The 22,996-nt window shown below is 49.4% G+C and overlaps 2 protein-coding genes across 5 annotated transcripts in view; both read right to left on the bottom strand.

The window, feature by feature from the left end:
- The window catches only part of EDEM3 (ER degradation enhancing alpha-mannosidase like protein 3), a 51,160-nt gene extending 47,179 nt beyond the window's left edge, over positions 1 to 3,981 (bottom strand). For all 4 annotated transcript variants that reach the window (XM_064148075.1, XM_064148072.1, XM_064148073.1 and 1 more), the window contains exons 1-2: positions 3,701 to 3,981; positions 202 to 247 (exon numbers count right to left, since the gene is read on the bottom strand). In XM_064148075.1, coding sequence (XP_064004145.1) covers positions 202 to 247; positions 3,701 to 3,861 — 207 coding nt within the window. In that variant the 5' untranslated portion in view covers positions 3,862 to 3,981. The remainder of the gene's footprint in view (positions 1 to 201; positions 248 to 3,700) is intronic.
- A 3,260-nt stretch (positions 3,982 to 7,241) lies between these two features.
- NIBAN1 (niban apoptosis regulator 1) overlaps positions 7,242 to 22,996 on the bottom strand; it is an 81,271-nt gene continuing 65,516 nt past the window's right edge. The window contains exons 8-14 of the mRNA XM_064148070.1: positions 22,779 to 22,941; positions 21,689 to 21,876; positions 21,290 to 21,451; positions 15,756 to 15,866; positions 13,949 to 14,056; positions 12,028 to 12,139; positions 7,242 to 11,389 (exon numbers count right to left, since the gene is read on the bottom strand). Coding sequence (XP_064004140.1) covers positions 9,660 to 11,389; positions 12,028 to 12,139; positions 13,949 to 14,056; positions 15,756 to 15,866; positions 21,290 to 21,451; positions 21,689 to 21,876; positions 22,779 to 22,941 — 2,574 coding nt within the window. The 3' untranslated portion in view covers positions 7,242 to 9,659. The remainder of the gene's footprint in view (positions 11,390 to 12,027; positions 12,140 to 13,948; positions 14,057 to 15,755; positions 15,867 to 21,289; positions 21,452 to 21,688; positions 21,877 to 22,778; positions 22,942 to 22,996) is intronic.

Raw genomic sequence — 22,996 nt, 5'->3', positions numbered from 1 at the left:
AAGCTTTTATAACTCTCCTGACACTGCTCCTCTTGAAAGTAACATTTGTTTCTTCTTAAAAGGCTACACAGGTGTTCTTTCTTACTTTAGCTTTGTCTCTGCCTCCCTGCTATTTCTCCTGAAAGTCACATAGTGTTGGTTGCTTTCTCTCTCAGGTTAGCAATAACAACTCCAAAACAATTAAGCAAGTATTCTACTTACCATGTAATTGCTATATGCATGGTCAAACATTTCAAGCACTTGGTTTCTAAAACAGAAAAAAAGAGCAAGCATTAGTAGTCTGCCTCATAATGGCTTTTAGCACACCACCTTAGAACAGCAGGACATGTTACACTTTAACATCTGAGTGCTCAGCACTGCTCAGGCCACACCTTGAGTGCTGTGTCCAGTTCTGGACTCCTCAATTCAAGAGAGATGTTGAGGTGCTGGAAGGTGTCCAGAGAAGGGCACGGAAGCTGGGGAGGGGCCTGGAGCACAGCCCTGTGAGGAGAGGCTGAGGGAGCTGGGGGTGTGCAGCCTGCAGAAGAGGAGGCTCAGGGCAGACCTCATTGCTGTCTACAACTCCCTGAAGGGAGGCTGTAGCCAGGTGGGGTTGGGCTCTTCTGTCAGGCAACCAGCAGCAGAATAAGGGGACACAGTCTCAAGTTGTGCCAGGGGAGGTCTAGGCTGGGTGTTAGGAGGAAGTTGTTGGCAGAGAGAGTGATTGGCATTGGAATGGGCTGCCCAGGGAGGTGGTGGAGTCGCTGTGCCTGGAGGTGTTGAAGCAAAGCCTGGCTGAGGCACTTAGTGCCATGGTCTGGTTGAGAGGACAGGGCTGGGTGCTAGGTTGGACTGGCTGAGCTCGGAGGCCTCTTCCAAACAGACTGATTCTAAGTCAACAAAATACAGCATTACAATTATTCCTAATTTAGCTACTTGCATTCGCTGCAGAAAGATTCTTTCTAACATGAAATGAAGGATTTGGGGATCCCTTTTAACCTCCTGTGTTTCTCCCTACAATCATTGTGATGTCACCAACACATTAAAGCTCGAGATGGGACACAAAAAGGGATGCTCAGCAAAAAAAAAAAAGCAAATAGAATCATAGAATCAACCAGGTTGGAAGAGACCTCCAAGATCATCCAGTCCAACCTATCAACAGCATTATATTCTGCTTGTAATCACCAGCAGTAAAAACAACTGACAGAGCATAAATTCCTCTCTGACTCAGAGAAGGACTCTAAGTCATGAGGTATACCTCTTCCTTCCATTCCTTCCAGCAAACACTAAAGAAAAACCTTGTAGATACATTTATTTTGTGTGTTGAAAAAGCAGTCAAGGTTAGAAGTGCTGCTACATAAATAACAACTAGGCTTTTTGAGAGGCAGGACTACCTCTAAGCCTTCCTCTTTTACACAGGAGCCCTGCAAGGCAGAAAAGCTAATTTCTGAGCTACCATCATCACCATCTCAGCTGATAAGGCTCAGCATAAAGGAGAGAAGAACGCCACAGTTATAGTCTTAATAGCTGATTTAGTTCTATGACTGGGAAGTTTAAGAAGCAGTTTTAACTCATCAAATGCATTTAGTCATTAAAAGAGCAGGGTGTGATGATGTTCTTGGGTACTTCACAGTCTGCTGCAGCAGGTAAAACCTCAGGGCTTGGCACAACAACACTGTTCAGTGATTTACCACACTTGAATATTTCTTTCAAGCAACTTACATTCACAGGGCATTTTTGGGAGGATTTCAGTGAGTGCCATGATCTTGTCATTAACTAAAGACACAGATTACATGGAAAGAAGGGGTTTGAGCACATCACCACAGTCCCCAAACAGAAAGCACGGCGAAACATGGGGCATCAGATGATAATGTGAGCCCAAGATATGAACATAAAACTTTTAAACCCAATTGCTGAATGAAATTTAAACTCCTTCTGTAGTCACACAAAGAAAAGGTGCAAAATATTATGCACAAAAATACCCTGAGAAGCCAAGGTGGAGAACCCCAGTAACTGTTAACACGAGAGCTAAGTATCAATTTATATCTAATGATTAATGACCCTGAGAGTATTATAGAATCAACCAGGTTGGAAGAGAACTCCAACATCATCCAGTCCAGCCTAGCACCCAGCCCTGGCCAATCAACCAGACCATGGCACTAAGTGCCTCAGCCAGGCTTTGCTTCAACACCTCCAGGGACAGCGACTCCACCACCTCCCTGGGCAGCCCATTCCAATGCCAATCACTCTCTCTGACAACAACTTCCTCCTAACAGCCAGCCTAGACCTCCCCTGGCACAGCTTGAGACTCTGTCCCCTTCTTCTGTTGCTGGTTGCCTGGCAGAAGAGACCAACCCCACCTGTCCTCCCTTCAGGTAGTTGCAGACAGCAAAGTGTTTCTCCAGCAGACTTTGTGTATCTTTATTCTGTGCTGCTGACCAGCAGACGGGAAGAAGACAATGATGAAACCATCTCAGCAGCATGGTACGTTTGTTAATGGATTTGTCTGGAAAACCTCTACTCCCTGCAGTGCAACACCTTGCCACATGGACTGCAATCTTGGTCCTTCAACTAAAAGCTCACAGTATCACAGCATCACCAAGGTTGGAAGAGACCTCACAGCTCATCAAGTCCAACGCTTTAGCACAGAGCTCAAGGCCAGACCATGGCACCAAGTGCCACGTCCAATCCTGCCTTGAACAGCTCCAGGGACGGCGACTCCACCACCTCCCCGGGCAGCCCATTCCAGTGTCCAATGACTCTCTCAGTGAAGAACTTTCTCCTCACCTCCAGCCTAAATCTCCCCTGGCACAGCTTGAGGCTGTGTCCTCTCATTCTGGTGCTGGCTACCTGAGAGAAGAGAGCAACCTCCTCCTGGCCACAACCACCCTTCAGGTAGTTGTAGACAGCAATAAGGTCACCCCTGAGCCTCCTCTTCTCCAGGCTAACCAATCCCAGCTCCCTCAGCCTCTCCTCGTAGGGCTGTGCTCAAGGCCTCTCCCCAGCCTCGTCGCCCTTCTCTGGACACGCTCAAGCATCTCAATGTCCCTCCTAAACTGGGGGGCCCAGAACTGAACACAGCACTCAAGGTGTGGTCTAACCAGTGCAAGAGAATCAGCTTCTCACATGTACATACACAGGGGACCCAAGCAGTTTACCTCCTGTAAGGCCTCCAGAGAAGAACACGTGTAAACATTTACCTTTTTTATGGCTCCCAGTCATATGCTCCGGAGCCACAGCCATAATTAAACCAACTGACTAGGGACAGATTTACCTTTGATCACTTTTATACAGAGTTACATACAACCCCCGGCTCCCATCTTCAAGGCTGCGCCTCCCAAGCATGTGGCACAAGGCGGTGAGCCCATAGGAGAGGCAACCAGAGCCGAAAATCTCAGTCCGGCCCCAGCATACGCACTGGGGGCAGGCGGACGCCACGCATTTCCTAGAGCCTTCGAGGGGGCACCGGGAGAGACAGGAGCTGTGCCGGACCGGGAGCACACCCGTACCTGTCAAGCCCAAACCGACACCCGCGGGCCGCGCAGGTCCCCGCCCCAGCAGGGCGAGGGCACGCCGGTACACCGCAAAGCCACGGCGGTCAACGAGCTGGGCCCAGGCCCTGTCAACCTCCGCGCTAGCCACACCGAGTCCGGCGGCCCCGCGGACGACCCGAGGTCGCCGCCGTTTCACCTCCCCATTTCCCTCCCGGCCCACCGCTTACCCCAGCTGGCGCTTCTCCTCTTTGCTCATGGCCCCGGCGCCCGGGGCGGCCGCCAGCACGGAGGAGGCGGAGAGCAGGCCAAGGGCCAGGAGCTTCCACGGCCTCCTCCAGCGGGGCCCTCGCTCGCCGCCGCCCTCCTGGCAGCTCGCAGCTCCGCTCATGGCCGCGGCCGCCTGCCCGCTGCCGCTAGGCCCAGGTCCGGCGCCGGCCCATCGCTGCCGCTGCCCGCCCCTCGCCGCCCGGCGGCTCCCAGCGCAGGCGGAAGCAGGGGAAGCAGGGCCGGCCCCGCGCTCCCTGCGGCGTAGCCACGGAAACCGCCCGCGCGCTTCCGGGAGCCGCCTCAGCCCCGCCCCGCCGCGCCCCGACCGCCACACCGGGACCGCGGGGGCGGGGCGCCGCGGGCCACGTGACGGCGCGCCGGTGACGTGGCGGCTCCCGCCCGCAGGCAGAGGCAGGCGGCTCCCGGCGTGCACTGCGCGCAGCGGGCAGCTCCCGCCGGCAGGCAGAGGGAGGCAGGCGCGGGCAGAGGGCTCCCGGCGTGCACTGCGCGCAGCGGGCAGCTCCCGCCCGCAGGCAGCGGCAGACGCGGGCAGGGGGCTCCCGGCGTGCACTGCGCGCAGCGGGCAGCTCCCGCCGGCAGGCAGAGGGAGGCAGGCGCGGGCAGAGGGCTCCCGGCGTGCACTGCGCGCAGCGGGCAGCTCCCGCCGGCAGGCAGAGGGAGGCAGGCGCGGGCAGAGGGCTCCCGGCGTGCACTGCGCGCAGCGGGCAGCTCCCGCCGGCAGGCAGAGGGAGGCAGGCGCGGGCAGAGGGCTCCCGGCGTGCACTGCGCGCAGCGGGCAGCTCCCGCCCGCAGGCAGCGGCAGACGCGGGCAGGAGAGAGGGCAGCGCCTGAGCGGCGAGCGCTGCGCATAGCGAAACGGGCTGCTGCCCGGCCTGTGGAGCCCGTGTTAGCCTGAAAGCGCTGCATTGGCCGGGCCGAGAGCATCGCTGCGCTGCTGGCTTTGTGTGAGCAGTGCATGTCTCGCTGGGGACCGTGTCCCAGAGCCACAGCATGGTTCCGGTTGGGAAAACGATGGGAAAGCTCACGGAGTGCAGCCGTTCTCTGACTCTGCCAAGGCTGGTGCTAAGCCGTGTCCCTCCTCACCGCATCTCTGCGCGTTCGAAACTCCTGCAAGCATGGGCATTCAGCCACCTCCCTGGGGAGGCTGATCCAGCGTTTGAGGACCCTCTTTTGTAGGAAAAGTCTCTCCTAATAGCCAACCTGAGCCTCCCCTGAGGCAATTTGGGGCATGTCACTTGTTCCTTGGGAGAAGAGACTAACCCCAACCTGGCTCCAACCTTCTTTCACAGAATATTAGAGGTTGGCAGGGACCCAAGGAGAGCATCGAGTCCAACCCCCCCTGCAGAGCAGGAGCAGGACCACACAATTTAGCACAGGTCACAGAGGAACACATCCAGACAGGCCTTGGAAGGCTCCACAGAAGGAGACTCCACAACCTCTCTGCGGAGCCTGTGCCAGTGCTCTGGGACCCTTACAGGAAAGAAGTTCCCCCTTGTGTTGAGCTGGAACCTCCTGTGCTGCAGCTTACACCCATTGCTCCTTGTCCTGTCCCAGGCAGCAGTGAGCAGAGCCTATCCCCCCACTCCTGACCATCCCTCAGGTGTTCATAAATATTGATTAAATCCCCTCTCAGTCTTCTCCACACTAAACAGCCCCAGGTCCCTCAGCCTCTCCTCATCAGCCATGCTCTCCAGTCTCCTCTTCACCCTCATAGCTCTCCACTGGACCCTCTCCAGCAGATTCCTGTCTCTGTTCAACTGGGGAGCCCAAAACTGAAGGCAGTATTCAAGATAAGGTCTCACCAGGGCAGAGCAGAGGGAGAGTCATTTCAGGGAGTTGTAGAGAGCCAGGTCTTCCCTCAGCCTCCTTCAGATTAAACAACCTGAGTTTCCTCAGCTGCTCATCACAGGACAAAACCATAATGAGAGCAGCCAGGCAGAGAGGGAGATGGGGGTACTGGTAGAGAGTAGCTGAAGATGAGGCAGCAGTGTGCCCAGGTGGGCAGCAGAGCCAGTGGCATCCTGGGCTGGCTCAGGAGCAGTGTGGCCAGCAGGACAAGGGAGGTTCTTCTGCCCCTGTGCTCAGCACTGCTCAGGCCACCCCTTGAGTGCTGTGTCCAGTTCTGGGCTCCTCAGTTCAAGAGAGATGTTGAGGTACTGGAAGGTGTCCAGAGAAGGGCAACAAAGCTGGTGAGGGTCCTGGAGCAGAGCCCTGTGAGGAGAGGCTGAGGGAGCTGGGGGTGTGCAGTCTGCAGAAGAGGAGGCTCAAGGCAGAGCTCATTGCTGTCTACAAGTACCTGAAGGGAGGCTGTAGCCAGGTGGGGTTGGGCTCTTCTGCCAGGCAGCCAGCAATAGAACAAGGGGACACAGTGTGAAGTTGTACCAGGGGAGGTCTAGGCTGTATGTTAGGAGGAAGTTGTTGTCAGAGAGAGTGATTGGCATTGGAATGGGCTGCCCAGGGAGGTGGTGGAGTCACTGTCCCTGGAGGTGTTCAAGAGAAGACTGGATGAGGCACTTAGTGCCATGGTCTGGTTGACTGGACAGGGCTGGGTGCTAGGCTGGACTGGCTGAGCTTGGAGGTCTCTTCCAAGCTGGTTGATTCTCTGGTTCTATGAAATGATCACACAGAGAGACACAAATCCAGCCTGCCAGTGATGGAAGGGAAGAGCTGACTTTATTTCCATGGCAAGCATTTTTACAAGGTTCTAAGCAAGATACAATGTGTTTCATATCCTGTCCTTTGAAACTGGCAACCCCATGAAATAAAACAGTAGGAACAGCCCCTAGCCTGCTTCCCTCAAGGCTCCTAAACCTCACCTGCCCCCAGGTGCTGAAAGGTGATTTATTACTGTTCCTATTGTACAGGCAAAATAATTAATTCCAGGTTAAGTGTAGAAAAACCTAAGAGCAACAAAAATTACCTAATGGGTAATGTTTGATCAGCAGTCCAACACAACCTGGCAGATTGCTGACCTTTACATTGCTGTCACCTCTCCCCACGTCCAGTTCAAGGCAAGAAAAATTACTCTCATGCTTTTAAAAGCAACTGAACATGCAGAAAACGTCCACAAAATCAGCCTAGCCATGAGGAACTTTGATTTAAATTGCAGAAGGTGGTGATGTGCAGGTTAAATCTTCCCCTTTCTTTCCCATCCCCCTTGTGAAAAAGTTGTATGCTGGGCACCTGTATTTAACAACTCAATTCTTTGATACTGCAGGAAAATTATACCCAGATCTAAGCCTGCCACAGAAATAACTGGAAAATTACTGTGCTTGGAATGTTTATGCTAAATATTTTCTGTACAGATATCTCTAACTCATGTTAGCCACAGTCTCTGTTGTGAGGTGATTGTCCCCCTCTGCACTGCTCTGTTCTGCTCTGCTCTGCTGAGACCCCACCTGGAGTACTGCATCTAGTTCTGGAGCCCCTGTTCCAAGAAGGATGTGGAGATGCTGGAGTGTGTCCAGAGAAGAGCCACGAGGATGCTCAGAGGGCTGCAGCAGCTCTGCTGTGAGCACAGACTGAAAGAGTTGGGGCTGTGCAGTGTGGAGAAGAGGAGGCTCCAGGTGACCTTCTTGTGGCCTTCTAGGATCTGAAGGGAGTGTGCAAAAAAGCTGGGCAGGGACTTCTCAGGATGTGAGGGAGTGACAGGACTGGGGGGAATGGAGCAAAGCTGGAGGTGGGTAGGATCAGACTGGATGTGAGGAGGAAGTTGTTGAGCATGAGAGTGGTGAGAGGCTGGAATGGGTTGCCCAGGGAGGTGTTTGAGGCCCCATGGCTGGAGGTGTTTAAGGCCAGGCTGGCTGAGGCTGTGGGCAGCCTGCTCTAGGGTAGGGTGTCCCTGGGCATGGCAGGGGGGTTGGGACTAGATGATCCTTATGGTCCTTTCCAACCCTGACTGATTCTATGACACTAAGAGCCTTTGTAGGGGATGACAGCCTTTTCCAGGGAGTCACTCTCTTGCTGGTCCTCTTTTGTACAAAGTACTCTGTTAAAGAACTGTCACATCCCCTAATTTAAGCATGGCTGAAACAGACTGTGGCTGCTTAGCTGTAAAGCACATGTTATGAGTTTGAAGTCCCTTAACACTCAGTACCAATTAGAAATAGCTAATGATGTGTAAAAACAAAGGAGCTTACAGTGAAATCACTAATGGTTTGTACAAGAACCTGGCTGGCAGCGCTCTGTGTGTTGACAGATTGCTGGTGTTGCACGAAATATTAGGAGGAAAGGATTCAGAAGCACTTTTGCAAGCAAAACATCTGTGACCTTAATGTTTCTGTACCACAAAAGAGCTTCTGGAATAAATAGGAGTTGCATTTCTTGTTCAATTGTGACGTTGCACTCGGGCTAATTACCCAACAACGTTCCTTACTCGTGCAGTAATATTTGCCTGTTCCACTAGTGTCAGTTCTCTGTTAGTATTATATGTAGCATGTTGTGATAGCATTAATAGGCTTTGAACAGTTTGCTGAAGTTAAATGCCAACAAGTATTATGCTCTCAGGACTTTGTTCCTTCTTCCCATGTCTTTTTGAGTGTAAACCTTGGCAGTCTTTACTGTATTTATCATTAATCTTTGCTGCCCTGTGTTATATTTATTCAGAAGCAGCCTGAAACACCAGGTCAAATTTTTAAGGTGCCTTAAACCAACATTTAAAGTGAGGTCTTGAGCTCTAAAGCCCAATTTATTCCAATACTTGGTTTCATTTCCAAGTTTTTCTGGGCATGGTCTGTAAATTGTGCACACATATAATGCATCTAAGCAACCTTGGGCATAGATTGTGGCTTGATATGGGTGATAATTTACCAGCTCTGAAAGCAGTAGCTCTCGTTTTAATAACTGCTTTTGCAATGTGATCCTGCCCTCAAAGTCTAAGCACCTGTGAGTAACCTTGGGCTGCTCTGTGCTTGTTAACATCTGTATTAGGAATTAGATGCAATCATGAGGGTATTTCACAATCATTGCAATCTATTAAGTAATTTCCACACTGAAAAAGGCCTCTGGAGCTGGGTCAGAATGGGAATGGCAAGGCTCTCAGTGTTCTGTATTAGATGGCCCTAATGAATCCATTTGATGGTGGGAAGGAAAACAGAAAGATGCTGCCTAATGGGTCATAGTCACTGCAAACATTCTCATCTTTCCCTTCCCTAACATAAAGCAAAACAAAAGAGCCATGAAGTTCACTGGAAGGTTAAATCACCCAGAAGTGCACAGTGGGACTGAGAAACCTGCTCCCTTATTTTCCCCCCATTTTAAACATAGCAATAAGAGAAACAACCTAACAAGCAGGATACTTGCTTGACTTTAATGGCCATTGAAACATTAAAATAATTAAGTAATTGGTTTGTAGACTTTGGATAAAGTGTGGCTTATGGGCAGCCTACTAATTTAACTGCTTGGGTCTGTTTAACTACTGGAAGTTGTACTGATTCCTGTATACTGCATGCAAATACTGAAAGCACCTTGGGATAACAACCTGTGTAACAGCCACCTGAGAATCATGGCAGTGCTTGTCAAATCCACACATTTAAAACCCAGAAGCCATTCCCCTGCTCCAGTATCTAAGAACAGGCACTCTCTAGCTGAGAGTGAGCTGCTTTTGAAGCACTCAGTGGTCACACTCCCAGGCATTTTGTAGAAACATAAAAGGTGGCAAATTTTAGGTGAATTTAGAGATACCCCAACAGGAAACTGCTTTTGAACAGTGAGGGCTTTAACTAAGGAGAAACCTTTCACCTCTGACTCAGGAAGGGATCTGTGCTGAAACTGCAAGAGCTGGTAACACCACAACAAAGCCCATTTCCTCTACCCCCAACCCAATTAAGTAGTCTCAATTAAACAGGGATTACTGGGATAAAGAAACACTGCAGGCAGGGCTGGGCTGATGAATGCTTCTTACTCTTCAGAGTTTTGGTGTGCATAACTATCTTCTCTGTTCTCTTCTGTGAAGACATCTTTTACTTCTGTACTTGTTGTTTCTGTGAGTGAGGAGGAGTCATCACCTGGCTTCCCATCACCCTCGCCAGCCTCTGTATCTCCTGTGATATCTATGGTGCTAACCTCGCCCTGCTCTGGCACCAAAGAACCTGGCACCACAGAACCTGGCACATCCAACAGTCCTGTGCTTGGGTTTTCTATATCCAGAATGGGCACTTGTGCTGTGCTTGCACTGTCAGCAGGGTTATGAAGCAAGCTCTCAGTCCCTACCTCTACCAGGACAGCCTGCCTGTTCCCTGCTCCTGCTTCCTCTGCCTCTAATCTCTTGCCTTCGGACACATGTTCAGTGCATTCCTCTGGCTGCAGTTGGTCCTTTTCACAGCTTCCCACACCCGGGTACCAGATGCTTTGCTTCATCTCCCCTTCTACCTGTGCCCCCTGAGGCATAGCTGAACTTTCCACCAGCCATTCTGCTTGGGCAGTGTTGCAGGGCCCCTTGGACACATTCACTATGTTCATGCCATCTGTCCCTAAAGAAAATGAGGATGATTGGTCCTCCTTGAGCTTGACACATTCTGCTGCATCTTTATTCACCATCATCTGGCTCACCTGAATTTCTGCCACAGCCATTTTGTTAATCTCTTCATTCCCTTTACTGTGCTCCTGCAACTTTAATATCTCACCTTCACAAACCTCCTTTATGTTCTCAGCTGGAGTATCTGCTGGTATCTCAACTGCTAGCATCAGCAAACTCCTGATCTCATTCACATCATCAAGGGGTTTACAGCTCTTCTCTTCTGGCTTGCTTTCTTTTGCAGGATTATCACCAAACTCTCCTTTCTCAGTCTTTTCATCCCAGGAAGTAACCCTTGTCTCAGTACTGGCTCCTTGGTCGTTGCTTGCCTGTTTACTATGCTCTTCAAACCTTCCTGCCGCATTTTCACTTGGATGTGAGTCTTCCATTATGTGTTTTTCTTCCTTGATTTTCTTTTCAGCATTCCCTAAAATCTCTGCTTCTGCTGCATTATCACATGGCAAAAATAGCTTTATTTCAGCACCTTCTTCCTGTGCTTTGCTGTCTTTTTCAGTGCCACCACAAAATGCAGCATCCACTGCCGCTTGACTCTCAGAAGTTACCTTTTCTTCCACTGGTCCTTCATGTACCTCAAGTTCTTTTTCAGGTCTGGCTCCAAAATCTTTCACTGCTGTTTCAGTCTCAGGAGCAATTTTTACCTCCCCAGCTTCTTGTTGTGTCTTAAGCTCTTTCTCAGTGTTGCCTACACACTTTGCTTTCCCCACATCTTCATTCTCCGCAGCAGTTCTTTCCTCTGCAGCTTCTCCTTTCATGAGGCTAGATGAAAGGGACTGGTTTTGAGCCACGTCTGTAACCAGCACTTCTTCCCTCTTGCTTGCTGCTTGAACAGAATGGACTGCCTCTTTGCCTGGTGACTTCCTATCACTGGCATCCTTCTCCCAGGAAATCTTTTCCGTCACAATGAGTGTTTCATCACTTTGTGTCTCAGTGTCTGACACCTCGGCCCGAGCAGTGGAAGGCTTCTTTGCAGGAGTGGTCTGGGCCGATCCTGAAGGAGTCTTCAGGTCTGTTAAGCTGGACACACTTTCACAGGGCAAATTCAAGTTATCTTCAAAGAGGTTGTGCTTCTTCAGAATGGCAGCTTCTTTTATCACTAAATAAACCAGAAAGATCAAACTGATGTGGGGAAAACTGACAGAGGTACTTTGAAGAAGTATTTTATCTATATAGAATCACAGAATCAGCCAGGTTGGAAGAGACCTCCAAGATCATCCAGTCCAACCTAGCACCCAGCCCTATCCAGTCATCTGGGCCATGGCACTAAATGCCTCATCCAGTCAAAAATAGTTTCATTTTCTGACACAGAGCCTTGCACTGGCACCAGTCGTGTACTGGAAATCGCATTCAGCAGTATGTTTAATTTGAGGCAGTTAATTTTTGCTGCATTAGGTACCACCACCTTTCTGCAAATAAGAGCATAACTTCACTCCTTGGCCCAGGGAATCAAGACAGAATGATGTTTATGTAATTACCTTTTGTTAGCAAGAGGCTTGTGCCAAGCTATAGCCTTGAGTTTCCCAGGTTTAGCAGTGTTGCCCCATAATTCAGATTCTGGAGCTTGTCACAAGTGAGCTGAATCCAAACACTGTGGCATTGTCACCACTAGTCCTCACAAAAGTGAGACCTGGGTCTGAAACAGCCAGGGTGGGACTCCAGGAAGCTTGGGAGCTCTGGGAAGTTCAGGTGTCAGCAGCCAAAATGTTATTACTATCACTTTGAGAACATCCTCACCTTTCAGGGCTTCCTCAAGCAGTGTTTGATACAAAATCTCTTCATACACATTCTCCACTTGGATCACATTAGTGTAATCAGCAAAAATGAACTGCTCATATTTCTGCAGCTCCTGTGCAGGCACACAAGAAAGGGACAGTTATCAACCTGAGAGATTCCAAGAGTTCTCCTTCAGCAGAGCACTTTGGAGATGTCAAGCAGCTACTGCAGTGCTGCTGAACTGTTTGACTAAACAAACTTTGTATCTTCACAGTTTATGATGTACTTCTCAAACAGCACTCTTGCACATTGAAATACTCTAGAGATCACTGCCATCTGCACCATACTAAACACCTCTGCAATAAACAGCTGGTGATTTAAAAACAGCCTCACTGGCTGTTTGTCCAAGGGGCTGAGTCCATGGTGAGCATGGGAGGAGAACACAGGGTTTGGTTCTGTTTTTCTTATAGGTGTGTAACTTGGTTAGCTCACTGAATTTACACTCAACAGGCTGTCTAGACAATACCTGTGTCATTATCACTAAGCAGCTGCTGGCTTGTCTATAAAAAGTAAATTAAGTGACCTCTGCCCACTTCTAGAAGAAGCACCTACATAGAAACAGATGGAGGTTTGCAGGTAAAGGCTTGGTTGGGCATGTCAGTGCCCAGCCACGAGCTGGCTGCTCATTTCTGCAGAGGCACAGATACAAAAGGCTTGTGGAAAATGAAACAGAGAGGGCTGGTGGGAAGTTTTCACCACCACCATCACCACTTCCTCCAAACTTGTGTGACAGGGTCACCACATGGGACTCCACCCTCTCTAACCAGATATTCAAGGTGATGAAATGCTTGGTCCTGGGTGTAGACACTGCATGTTGAAGGTACTGCTGACATTCTACAAGGGACTATTATTTGAGAGGTAGTGAAGACATTAGAGTGACATACAGAAGAGAAGGGGTTTAAATACATGTTTCAGAGTTGTAAGTTGTAATAATCCATAGCCAGGGCCTCACAAAGCATAATTTGGCAAAATCCTTGGTTTTAAACTTGCTTGTGAAACTGAAACAATCTGGAGAGCACCAGTGAGAGCAGCACACTGTGGGTAAAAGCTTACAGCCTCTGGGAACTGATGAACATCAAAGGAAACAAAAGGGCAGAGAGGCTGGGATGGCTTAGGGCAGCCACCTTTCAGCAAGCAGGGTGAGAGTGCAGGAGGATATGCACAGGCTTGAAGAAGGGCATAGACTATTTATTTGGAGGCAAGGTGAACAGCATTCCAGCTGGCCCCTGATGCAGCCACACTGATAACATCTCCATGAAACTCTGGTAGCCAGACTACTAACCTACCCACAGGGTTAAGGGCAACAGAGATCATGTCTACAGGTTGGTTTCCTGGAGGTTGATGCAATTACTTCCATTTAAAATCACTGAAAGCAAGCACACAGCCTGCCTGCTTGCTGCTCCTGCTGCCCAAGCAGGTATTTGGCATTGAAGGAGACTATCAGCAGACACTGGGTATGCTCACACCTATGCTTAGGGTGCTGCTTAAGAAGAAAGTGCCCTCTACTCATGGACTGAGGAGACTTCAGGGCCACTGAACGCAAACAGAAGCTCATAACCTACAGTTGTAACTGTCAAGAAGGGTCCAGTTTGAGAGAACTTCAGATCTCTAGAGAAGAGATGGGGCAGAGGTCTGCAGCTGTGTTGGAGAAAGCTGTGGCTACAATTTCCCTGTTCCACAGCTTCCCAGTCCACAAACTGGGAAATGTAAACATCATCTGGCCAAGCAGGCAGCCAGTCTGCAAAACTGCCTGACCGAAAACAGCTTTACAGAGCTGAGGATTTGCTGCCAAGGTACTAATCTTTCCCTGCCTTTTATTAATCCCAGAAACAGTTTTTTTCCAGTCACACAGGGTGGGTTTTGTTTTATCACAGAAACCTACTGGTTTGCATGTTGAAGCCAGTGTCTTCTGCATGGTGGGCAAAGTAATCTGTACCAGTGCCTCTTGAAAGATCTTCTTCCGGACAGTGCTGCTGTCATAATCGTATTGCTGTCAGAGCAGGCAGAAAGAGAAACAAGCCCAAACGTGTTCTGTTTAGCACTCAGGAGAGGATCTGCTTCTTGTTACCCTGTAACTGGTGATGGCTGAATCCCAGATGAAACCACATCACAGAAGTCTGAATTCCCATGCAGGTTGTCCCAGCTTTTACAAGCATACCCTAAAATCTGGGTTTCTGGCATCTCTTTCCCTTCATTTGCTTTGAATCTAGACTCGAAAGAGCTCCCTGGTTGCCTCCTCCAGGTATTCCAGCACTGCCTCTCCTGAGAGCAATAAATTCTAGGGGCAGGATAATTATGAAGCTAATAACAATTATTTACCTAGATCCACAGCATCACCTCCAGCTGATCTAACTGCAGTGAAAGAGATGCACATGGAAATACTTTGACAAGTGTCTGCCCAGAGCTAGTTCTTACCCCCTAAATGAGTATCTTTGCTAAGTGCCACCAAACTATTATTTCAAAGAATCATAGAATCATTAAGGTTACAAAAGACTTCTGAGATCAAGTCCAACCTTTAGCCAACATCACCATGACCACTAGACCATGTTACAAAGTACACATCTGCTCATTTCTTGAGCACCTCCAGGGAGAGTGACTCCACCACCTCTCTGGGCAGCCTGTTCCAGTGCCCAACCACTCTTCCAGTACTTTAATTCTTCCTAATATCCAATCTAAACCTCCGCTGGTGCAGCTTCAGGTCATTTCTTCTTGTCCTGTGGTTAGTTCCTTGAGAGAAGAGTCCAACCTTGAGTACTGTGTCCAGTTTCGAGCTCCTCAATTCAAGAGAGATGCCAATTGCATCCTGGCCTGGTTCAGGAACAGTGTGGCCATCAGGACAAGGGAGGTTATTCTGCCCCTGCACTCAGCACTACTCAGGCCACACCTTGAGTGCTGTGTCCAGTTCTGGGCTCCTCAATTCAAGAGAGATGTTGAGGTGCTGGAAGGTGTCCAGAGAAGGGTGACAAAGCTGGGGAGGGGCCTGGAGCAGAGCCCTGTGAGGAGAGGCTGAGGGAGCTGGGGGTGTGCAGCCTGCAGAAGAGGAGGCTCAGGGCAGAGCTCATTGCTGTCTACAACTCCCTGAAGGGAGGCTGTAGCCAGGTGGGGTTGGTCTCTTCTGCCAGGCAAGCAGCAACAGAAGAAGGGGACAGAGTCTCAAGTTGTGATGGGAGAGGTCTAGGCTGGATGTTAGGAGGAAGTTGTTGGCAGAGAGAGTGATTGGCACTGGAATGGGCTGCCCAGGGAGGTGGTGGAGTTGCTGTCCATGGAGGTGTTGAAGCAAAGCCTGGCTGAGGCACTTAGTGCCATGGTCTAGTTGAGTGACTAGGGCTGGGTGCTAGGTTGGACTGGATGGTTTTGGAGGTCTCTTCCAACCTGGTTGATTCTATCATTCTATGTTACTGGCCTCACTACAACCTCCTTACAGGGAGTTGTAGAGAGCAATAAGGTCACCTCTCAGCCTCCCCTTCTCCAGGCTAAACAACTGCAGCTCCCTTAGCCTCTCCTATGGCTTGCTCTTCAAACCCCTTACCAGCTTTGCTGCCCTTCTCTCTACCTGCTGCAGCATCTCAGTGTCTTCATGCCTTTCCCTCTGGATGGCCCGAAATCTCTTCTTCCAGATAAAGCAAATATATTCTAAATATCCCAAAAAGGCAGGACCCAAGGTGCAAATACTACAATGTTCCATTTACCTTCAGTACTCTCAGCTTGACTTTTTCAATGGTTGTTGCAGCTTTGGCTGAGTCTGCCTGGCGACTTGGGGAGAACAGCTGCTCGAAAGTATAGACTGCATTTTCCATCAGCTGCAAGTAATAATTACAAAAGCTGTTAAAGACCAGGAACAGAGAACTCCTACACACAGAAGAAAGCACAATAAATGATGACACCAGGCTGTGTGGTGCAGCAGACAGTACTGGAGGGTAGGGATCAGGAATCATAGAACCGTAGAAGATCAAGAATCATAGAATGTCAGGGGCTGGAAGGGACCTCAGAAGATCATCTGGTCCAGCCCCCCTGCCAGAGCAGCATCACCTAGATCACACTGGAATGCATCTAGTTCTTGAATATCTCCAGAAGGGAGAACTCCACAACCCTCCAGGCAGCCTGTTCCAGTGCTCTGTCACCCTCACAGTGAAAAAATTCTTCCTCAGGATCACATGGAACCTCATATGCCTCCAGTTCCCCCCATTGCCCCTTGTCCTGTCACTGAGCACCACCGAGAAGAGGGACCTGGACAGGCTGGAGAGGTGGGCACAAGCCCAGAGCAGCAAAGTCACAGAAGCTGTTTCATCTATGCCAGTGCAGCAAAGTCACTGAACCTGTTTCATCTATGCCAGTGCAGCAAAGTCACTGAAGCTGTTTCATCTATGCCAGTGCAGCAAAGTCACTGAAGCTGTTTCATCTATGCCAGAGCAGCAAACTCACTGAAGCTGTTTCATCTATGCCAGTGCAGCAATGTCACTGAATCACAGGATCACAAAATGTTATGGGTTGGAAGGGACCCAAGGAGATCATTGAGTCCAATCCCCCTGCCAGAGCAGGACAATTCTGTCTAACACAGATCACAGAGGAACACATCCAGACAGGCCTTGAAAGTCTCCAGAGGAGACCTCACAACCCCTCTGGAGAGCCTATTCCAGTGCTCTGGGACCCTTACAGTAAAGAAGTTCCCCCTTGTGTTGAGGCAAAACCTCTTTTGCTGCAATTTACACCCATTGCTCCTTGTCCTATCCCAGGGAGCAGTGAGCAGAGCCTGTCCCCCACTCCTGGCCAGCCCTCAGATACTTATAAACATTTATCAAATCTCCTTTCAGTCTTCTCTTTTCCAGACTAAAAAGCCTCAGCTCCCTCAGCCTCTCCTCATCAGGCAGTGCTCCTGACCCCTCATCATCCTCGTAGCCCTCTGCTGGACCCTCTCCAACAGATCCCTGTCCTTCTTAAAGCTGTTGCACTGATGGCAGTGGAGCAAAGTCACAGAAGCTGTTGCACTGATGCCAGTGGAGCAAAGTCACAGAAGCAGTTGCACTGATGGCAGTGGAGCAAAGTCACAGAAGCAGTTGCACTGATGGCAGTGGAGCAAAGTCACAGAAGCAGTTGCACTGATGGCAGTGGAGCAAAGTCACAGAAGCTGTTGCATTGATGGCAGTGGAGCAAAGCCACAGAAGCTGTTGCACTGATGGCAGTGGAGCAAAGTCACAGAAGCAGTTGCACTGATGCCAGTGGAGCAAAGTCACAGAAGCTGTTGCATTGATGGCAGTGGAGCAAAGTCACAGAAGCTGTTGCACTGATGCCAGTGGAGCAAAGTCACAGAAGCAGTTGCACTGATGGCAGTGGAGCAAAGTCACAGAAGCAGTTGCACTGATGGCAGTGGAGCAAAGCCACAGAAGCTGTTGCACTGATGGCAGTGGAGCAAAGTCACAGAAGCAGTTGCATTGATGGCAGTGGAGCAAAGTCACAGAAGCAGTTGCACTGATGGCAATGGAGCAAAGTCACAGAAGCTGTTGCACTGATGGCAGTGGAGCAAAGTCACAGAAGCAGTTGCACTGATGGCAGTGGAGCAAAGTCACAGAAGCTGTTGCACTGATGGCAGTGGAGCAAAGTCACAGAAGCTGTTGCACTGATGGCAGTGGAGCAAAGTCACAGAAGCAGTTGCACTGATGGCAGTGGAGCAAAGTCACAGAAGCTGTTGCACTGATGGCAGTGGAGCAAAGTCACAGAAGCAGTTGCACTGATGGCAGTGGAGCAAAGTCACAGAAGCTGTTGCACTGATGGCAGTGGAGCAAAGTCACAGAAGCTGTTGCATTGGTGCCAGTGGAGCAAAGTCACAGAAGCTGTTGCATTGATGGCAGTGGAGCAAAGTCACAGAAGCAGTTGCACTGATGGCAGTGGAGCAAAGTCACAGAAGCAGTTGCACTGATGGCAGTGGAGCAAAGTCACAGAAGCTGTTGCATTGATGGCAGTGGAGCAAAGCCACAGAAGCATTTGCACTGATGGCAGTGGAGCAAAGTCACAGAAGCAGTTGCACTGATGCCAGTGGAGCAAAGTCACAGAAGCAGTTGCATTGATGGCAGTGGAGCAAAGTCACAGAAGCTGTTGCACTGATGGCAGTGGAGCAAAGTCACAGAAGCTGTTGCACTGATGGCAGTGGAGCAAAGTCACAGAAGCAGTTGCACTGATGGCAGTGGAGCAAAGTCACAGAAGCTGTTGCATTGATGGCAGTGGAGCAAAGCCACAGAAGCATTTGCACTGATGGCAGTGGAGCAAAGTCACAGAAGCAGTTGCACTGATGCCAGTGGAGCAAAGTCACAGAAGCAGTTGCATTGATGGCAGTGGAGCAAAGTCACAGAAGCTGTTGCACTGATGCCAGTGGAGCAAAGTCACAGAAGCAGTTGCACTGATGGCAGTGGAGCAAAGTCACAGAAGCTGTTGCATTGATGGCAGTGGAGCAAAGTCACAGAAGCTGTTGCACTGATGGCAGTGGAGCAAAGTCACAGAAGCTGTTGCACTGATGGCAGTGGAGCAAAGTCACAGAAGCAGTTGCACTGATGGCAGTGGAGCAAAGTCACAGAAGCTGTTGCACTGATGGCAGTGGAGCAAAGTCACAGAAGCTGTTGCATTGGTGCCAGTGGAGCAAAGTCACAGAAGCTGTTGCATTGATGGCAATGGAGCAAAGTCACAGAAGCTGTTGCACTGATGGCAGTGGAGCAAAGTCACAGAAGCTGTTGCATTGATGGCAGTGGAGCAAAGTCACAGAAGCTGTTGCATTGATGGCAGTGGAGCAAAGTCACAGAAGCTGTTGCATTGATGCCAGTGGAGCAAAGTCACAGAAGCTGTTGCATTGATGCCAGTGGAGCAAAGTCACAGAAGCTGTTGCATTGGTGCCAGTGGAGCACCGTGCTCCCAGATTTCCTAACACTGGCCACTAGAGGACGCCAAACTCTCAAACCCAGGAATATAAATCTCCCCCAGGGGCTGAGTTAAGCTAAATGCTCTCTGAGGTTAAGCTTACTCGAGCACAGGAGGCAAGCCTGACCTCCTTTTTTAAGGACATAAATGCCTATGAAGACTAAGTGAATCTGCTCGCTGTCTTGATGAGAAAAGTGCCAGCCTTTCAGAGAGAGAGAAGCAAAGCCAGCATGTGTAGAACAGCTTGTGCCTTAATTCTAACTTATTCATTCTCATTTTTGCCTCATGTTCTGCTCAGAAGAAAAAAACATCACTTGGTTTGTGTGGGATCTGTTCTCTCTCTACTTCTTTGCCTTGCCTCATGGCCTTCACTCACTGCAAGACATTTTATTTGGCAGCATTTTGGAATGGTCCCCTCTGAAAGACCCAGACATGAAATCAGACTTTTATTTCTTAGTAATTCTTTGGCTGCTGATCAGAGCTGTACTCAGAAGAGCTGCTTTTAGGAAACCCCTATTCCAGCACTGTGCTAGAGACTTGCTTTCCATATGCATATCTCCCACCCCATTGAACAGAACCAGCTCCATTTCAAAACTAGGTTATTTAGTTTCTCAGCTCTGGATTAAAAGCACAGCATTTGATGTAGAACTGCAAGGCCAAAGCTGCCTTGTGATCTGGCAATCAAAAGGAGTCTGCTGGCCAGCTCCTAACAGACTTCTGGCCAGGCATCCAGAAGAAATAAAACCAAAGCAAAATTACAGCCTCCACCAACAGACACTAGGGGGAAAGAAGCAGCTGAGTTTATTTTTTATCTGAAATGATGTTTTGACTTCACCCATTCCCAGGAGAGGTGAGGTTGGTTTCAGCACCTACATGCAGGCACAGCCTGAGATGTGTCCAAGTAGAATCACAAAATTCTTTAGGTTGGAAGGGATCTTTAAAAGTCATCTAGCTCAATCTCCCTGCACTGAGCGGGGATATCTGCAACTAGAGCAGGTTGCTCAGAGCCCCAGACAACCTTACATGGAATGTTTCCATGAATGGGGCATCTACCAGCTTTCTGGGAAACCTGGCACACTGTCTCACCAGCCTCAGTATAAAACATTTCTTCCTTCATCTAGTGTAATTCTCCCTCTTCTAGTTCAAACCATCATCCCTTGTCCTGTCACAACAAGCCCTGCTTCAAAGTCTGCTCCCAGCTTTCTGACTGGCCCCTTTAAGTCCTCAAAGGCCACCAAAAGGTATCACAGTATCACAGTATCACCAAGGTTGGAAGAGACCTCATAGATCATCGAGTCCAACCCTTTACCACAGAGCTCAAGGCCAGACCATGGCACCAAGTGCCACGTCCAGTCCTGCCTTGAACAGCTCCAGGGACGGCGACTCCACCACCTCCCCGGGCAGCCCATTCCACTGTCCAATGACTCTCTCAGTGAAGAACTTTCTCCTCACCTCCAGCCTAAATCTCCCCTGGCACAGCCTGAGGCTGTGTCCTCTTGTTCTGGTGCTGGCCACCTGAGAGAAGAGAGCAACCTCCTCCTGGCCACAACCTCCCCTCAGGTAGTTGCAGACAGCAATAAGGTCTGCCCTGAGCCTCCTCTTCTCCAGGCTAACCAATCCCAGCTCCCTCAGCCTCTCCTCGTAGGGCTGTGCTCAAGGCTTCTCACCAGCCTCATCTCCCTGGAGCCTTCTCTTCTCCAGGCTGAACAACCCCAATTCTCTCAGCCTGGCCTCACAGCAGAGGGGTTCCAGCCCTTGGGTAATTTGTGTGGCCTTCTCTGGCTATACTCCTACAGGCTCCTGTCTTTTCTGTGCAGAGTGCTGCAGAGCTGAACACAGCATCCCAGATGAGGTCTGACCAGACAAGCAATTGCCAGTTCCTAACACAAATATACTTCATATCCATCAGAAAATGAAGTGCCAAGGAGAAGAGAGTTTATTTTGGTGAAATCTCTTTAAAAATCCTTCCTGAAAAACCAACCCTTGCAAGTAAAAATCAGGTGGATTTGAACCGCCCCTCTGGATGCAAGCACAACTTTCTCAGGTGCTGAGACTGAAAATTCAGAACATGGAAATTCAGGGAAAGAGATGATCCATGCAAAATTTTTGTGCCTTGCTGAGAGACTCACACACATGCAACCTCTAAAATATCAAACAGCTTCTAGCTGTGGGGGGTTTGTTTAGGTTTTGTTATCTGTGCTTTGATGGAGAGATATTTCTGGGACTCTTGCACAGCTTTTTTATCAAGATTCCTTTGAAGCAGCTTAGAAGGGCAAACCTAACCTGTTCTGCCAGGAAGAAAAACTGGATCTTACAGTACCTCTTGCATGAAGTTCTGTGTCCTCTGAATCACAAAATCAATGTGATACACCTTGAAGCGACTCTTGAGGTCTTGAAGGAGCTCCTGGAGGAGGTTCACTTTCAGATAGCAGAGCTCCATTTTCACAGAGCTGAATGGTAGATTCATCAGCTGATCCACATTCTGCATTCCAGAGGAGGGAGAATGGGTTTTGAGAGAGAGTAACCAGAGGCCAATTTTTAATGCAGGAGGTAACAGTGACCCTAAACCAAATTCTGCTGTCTGCACTCTAGCTGCACAAACACCAGAGACCAAGAGCTAGCCTGCCACCACCTGGGAAAGCAAACACTGCCATCAGGCCAGCTCTAGCTAGAAGGTTCTTGCCCTGACAAAAAAACCTTCCAACAATTTTTGTCTTACCTCCTTTAGCTTGGTCATATCGTTTGTCTTCTGGAAGTCCTGGATGATTTCATTGACCTCTTTATCAAAAAGGGAGCGGACTTCAGCAAATCCAGAACTCACTGGACCCATGAGCTCCTCTAAAACGGACGTGAGAAAGGGCTGGATGTTTTCTGTGCAGCACTTCTGGGCAGGCTCAGAAACGGTGGCTGGAGTGTCAGACAACACAAGGGTTGCATTTGAGGTACAGTGGAACAAGCAATCTGATTTACTTCAGACTCAGTGACCTGCCTCCCTGCTCTGCCCTGCTGTCGCACCTCCGCACAGGTGATCAGGGCGGTGAAAGGAGTAGTTTTATCAGTGATGATGAAACATCTTTTCCCATATCCCAGCTAATCAAATGCCAGCAGCTTGGGGGCACTGTGAGAGCAGAGCAAAATAATGATACATCCTGGGAGGTCTGCAGGGAGCATGATCGTGGTGACACTCTAAGGAGGCACCCGACCTTGGTACTGAAAGCATCCTAGTCTGGTATGCGAGAATATCAACAGCATGCCCTGAGTTTCACCCAAACAGCTCCTTGGTGATCAGCTCTTGGTTTATTTGCTAGCTCAGACAGCATCAACTACTGCTTTGCTTGCTTTTTACACTCATTTTTACACTCCTAACAAAATCATAATTACTTCCTCTTAGTTTAAAACCACCTCAGAAGCCCTTTGGTTTAAGTATTTTTTGGGAGCCTACAAATCTGTCACGTAACCAGACCCTGGCTTTGTGGCACATTCCTAGACATCAGGTCAAAACCACCACACTTTATGCTCACCTTCATCCAATGAGGCTGTCCAAGTCAAAATGAAAGCAGAATCAACTTGAACCAGGATGCTCAAAACCTGCCAGCTCTATCTCCAACCTGAGAAGCCCTATTTTCACAGCCATGGTGGCCACAGGTATCAGTTCCCAGCAAAGGCAGCAGAGGTTCAAAGCATTTGTTGTCTGAAAATTAGTGTGTCCAGCTGGATTTTTCCAAATGAGGGTTTCAAAGAAGTAATTTGAGCAACACAACAGGAAACATTAAAAACCTACTCCAGGACACAGCTGTTCCTCCACTAACCTTTGATTTTCCCAGCTAAGAAGTTCTTGGAGTTCAGAATCTGATCCATGTCTGAACGAATGGTTCCTTCAAGAGTCTTTGCAGACTCTCTGCATTCTTCTTTCAAGGTACTTAATCCTTCTGACACCTGCTGCTGGACTAGGCCATAAGTTTCTTCTACAATCTACACCCAAATGACATTAAGAAGCAGAGATCAGAATCAGCATGCAGGTATGGGA

Source organism: Pogoniulus pusillus, chromosome 8 (assembly GCF_015220805.1).
Source record: "Pogoniulus pusillus isolate bPogPus1 chromosome 8, bPogPus1.pri, whole genome shotgun sequence".
NCBI classification, from domain to species: Eukaryota; Metazoa; Chordata; class Aves; order Piciformes; family Lybiidae; genus Pogoniulus; species Pogoniulus pusillus.
Note: the sequence above shows the minus strand (reverse complement) of the source record. Positions and strands in the feature narration are given on the sequence as shown.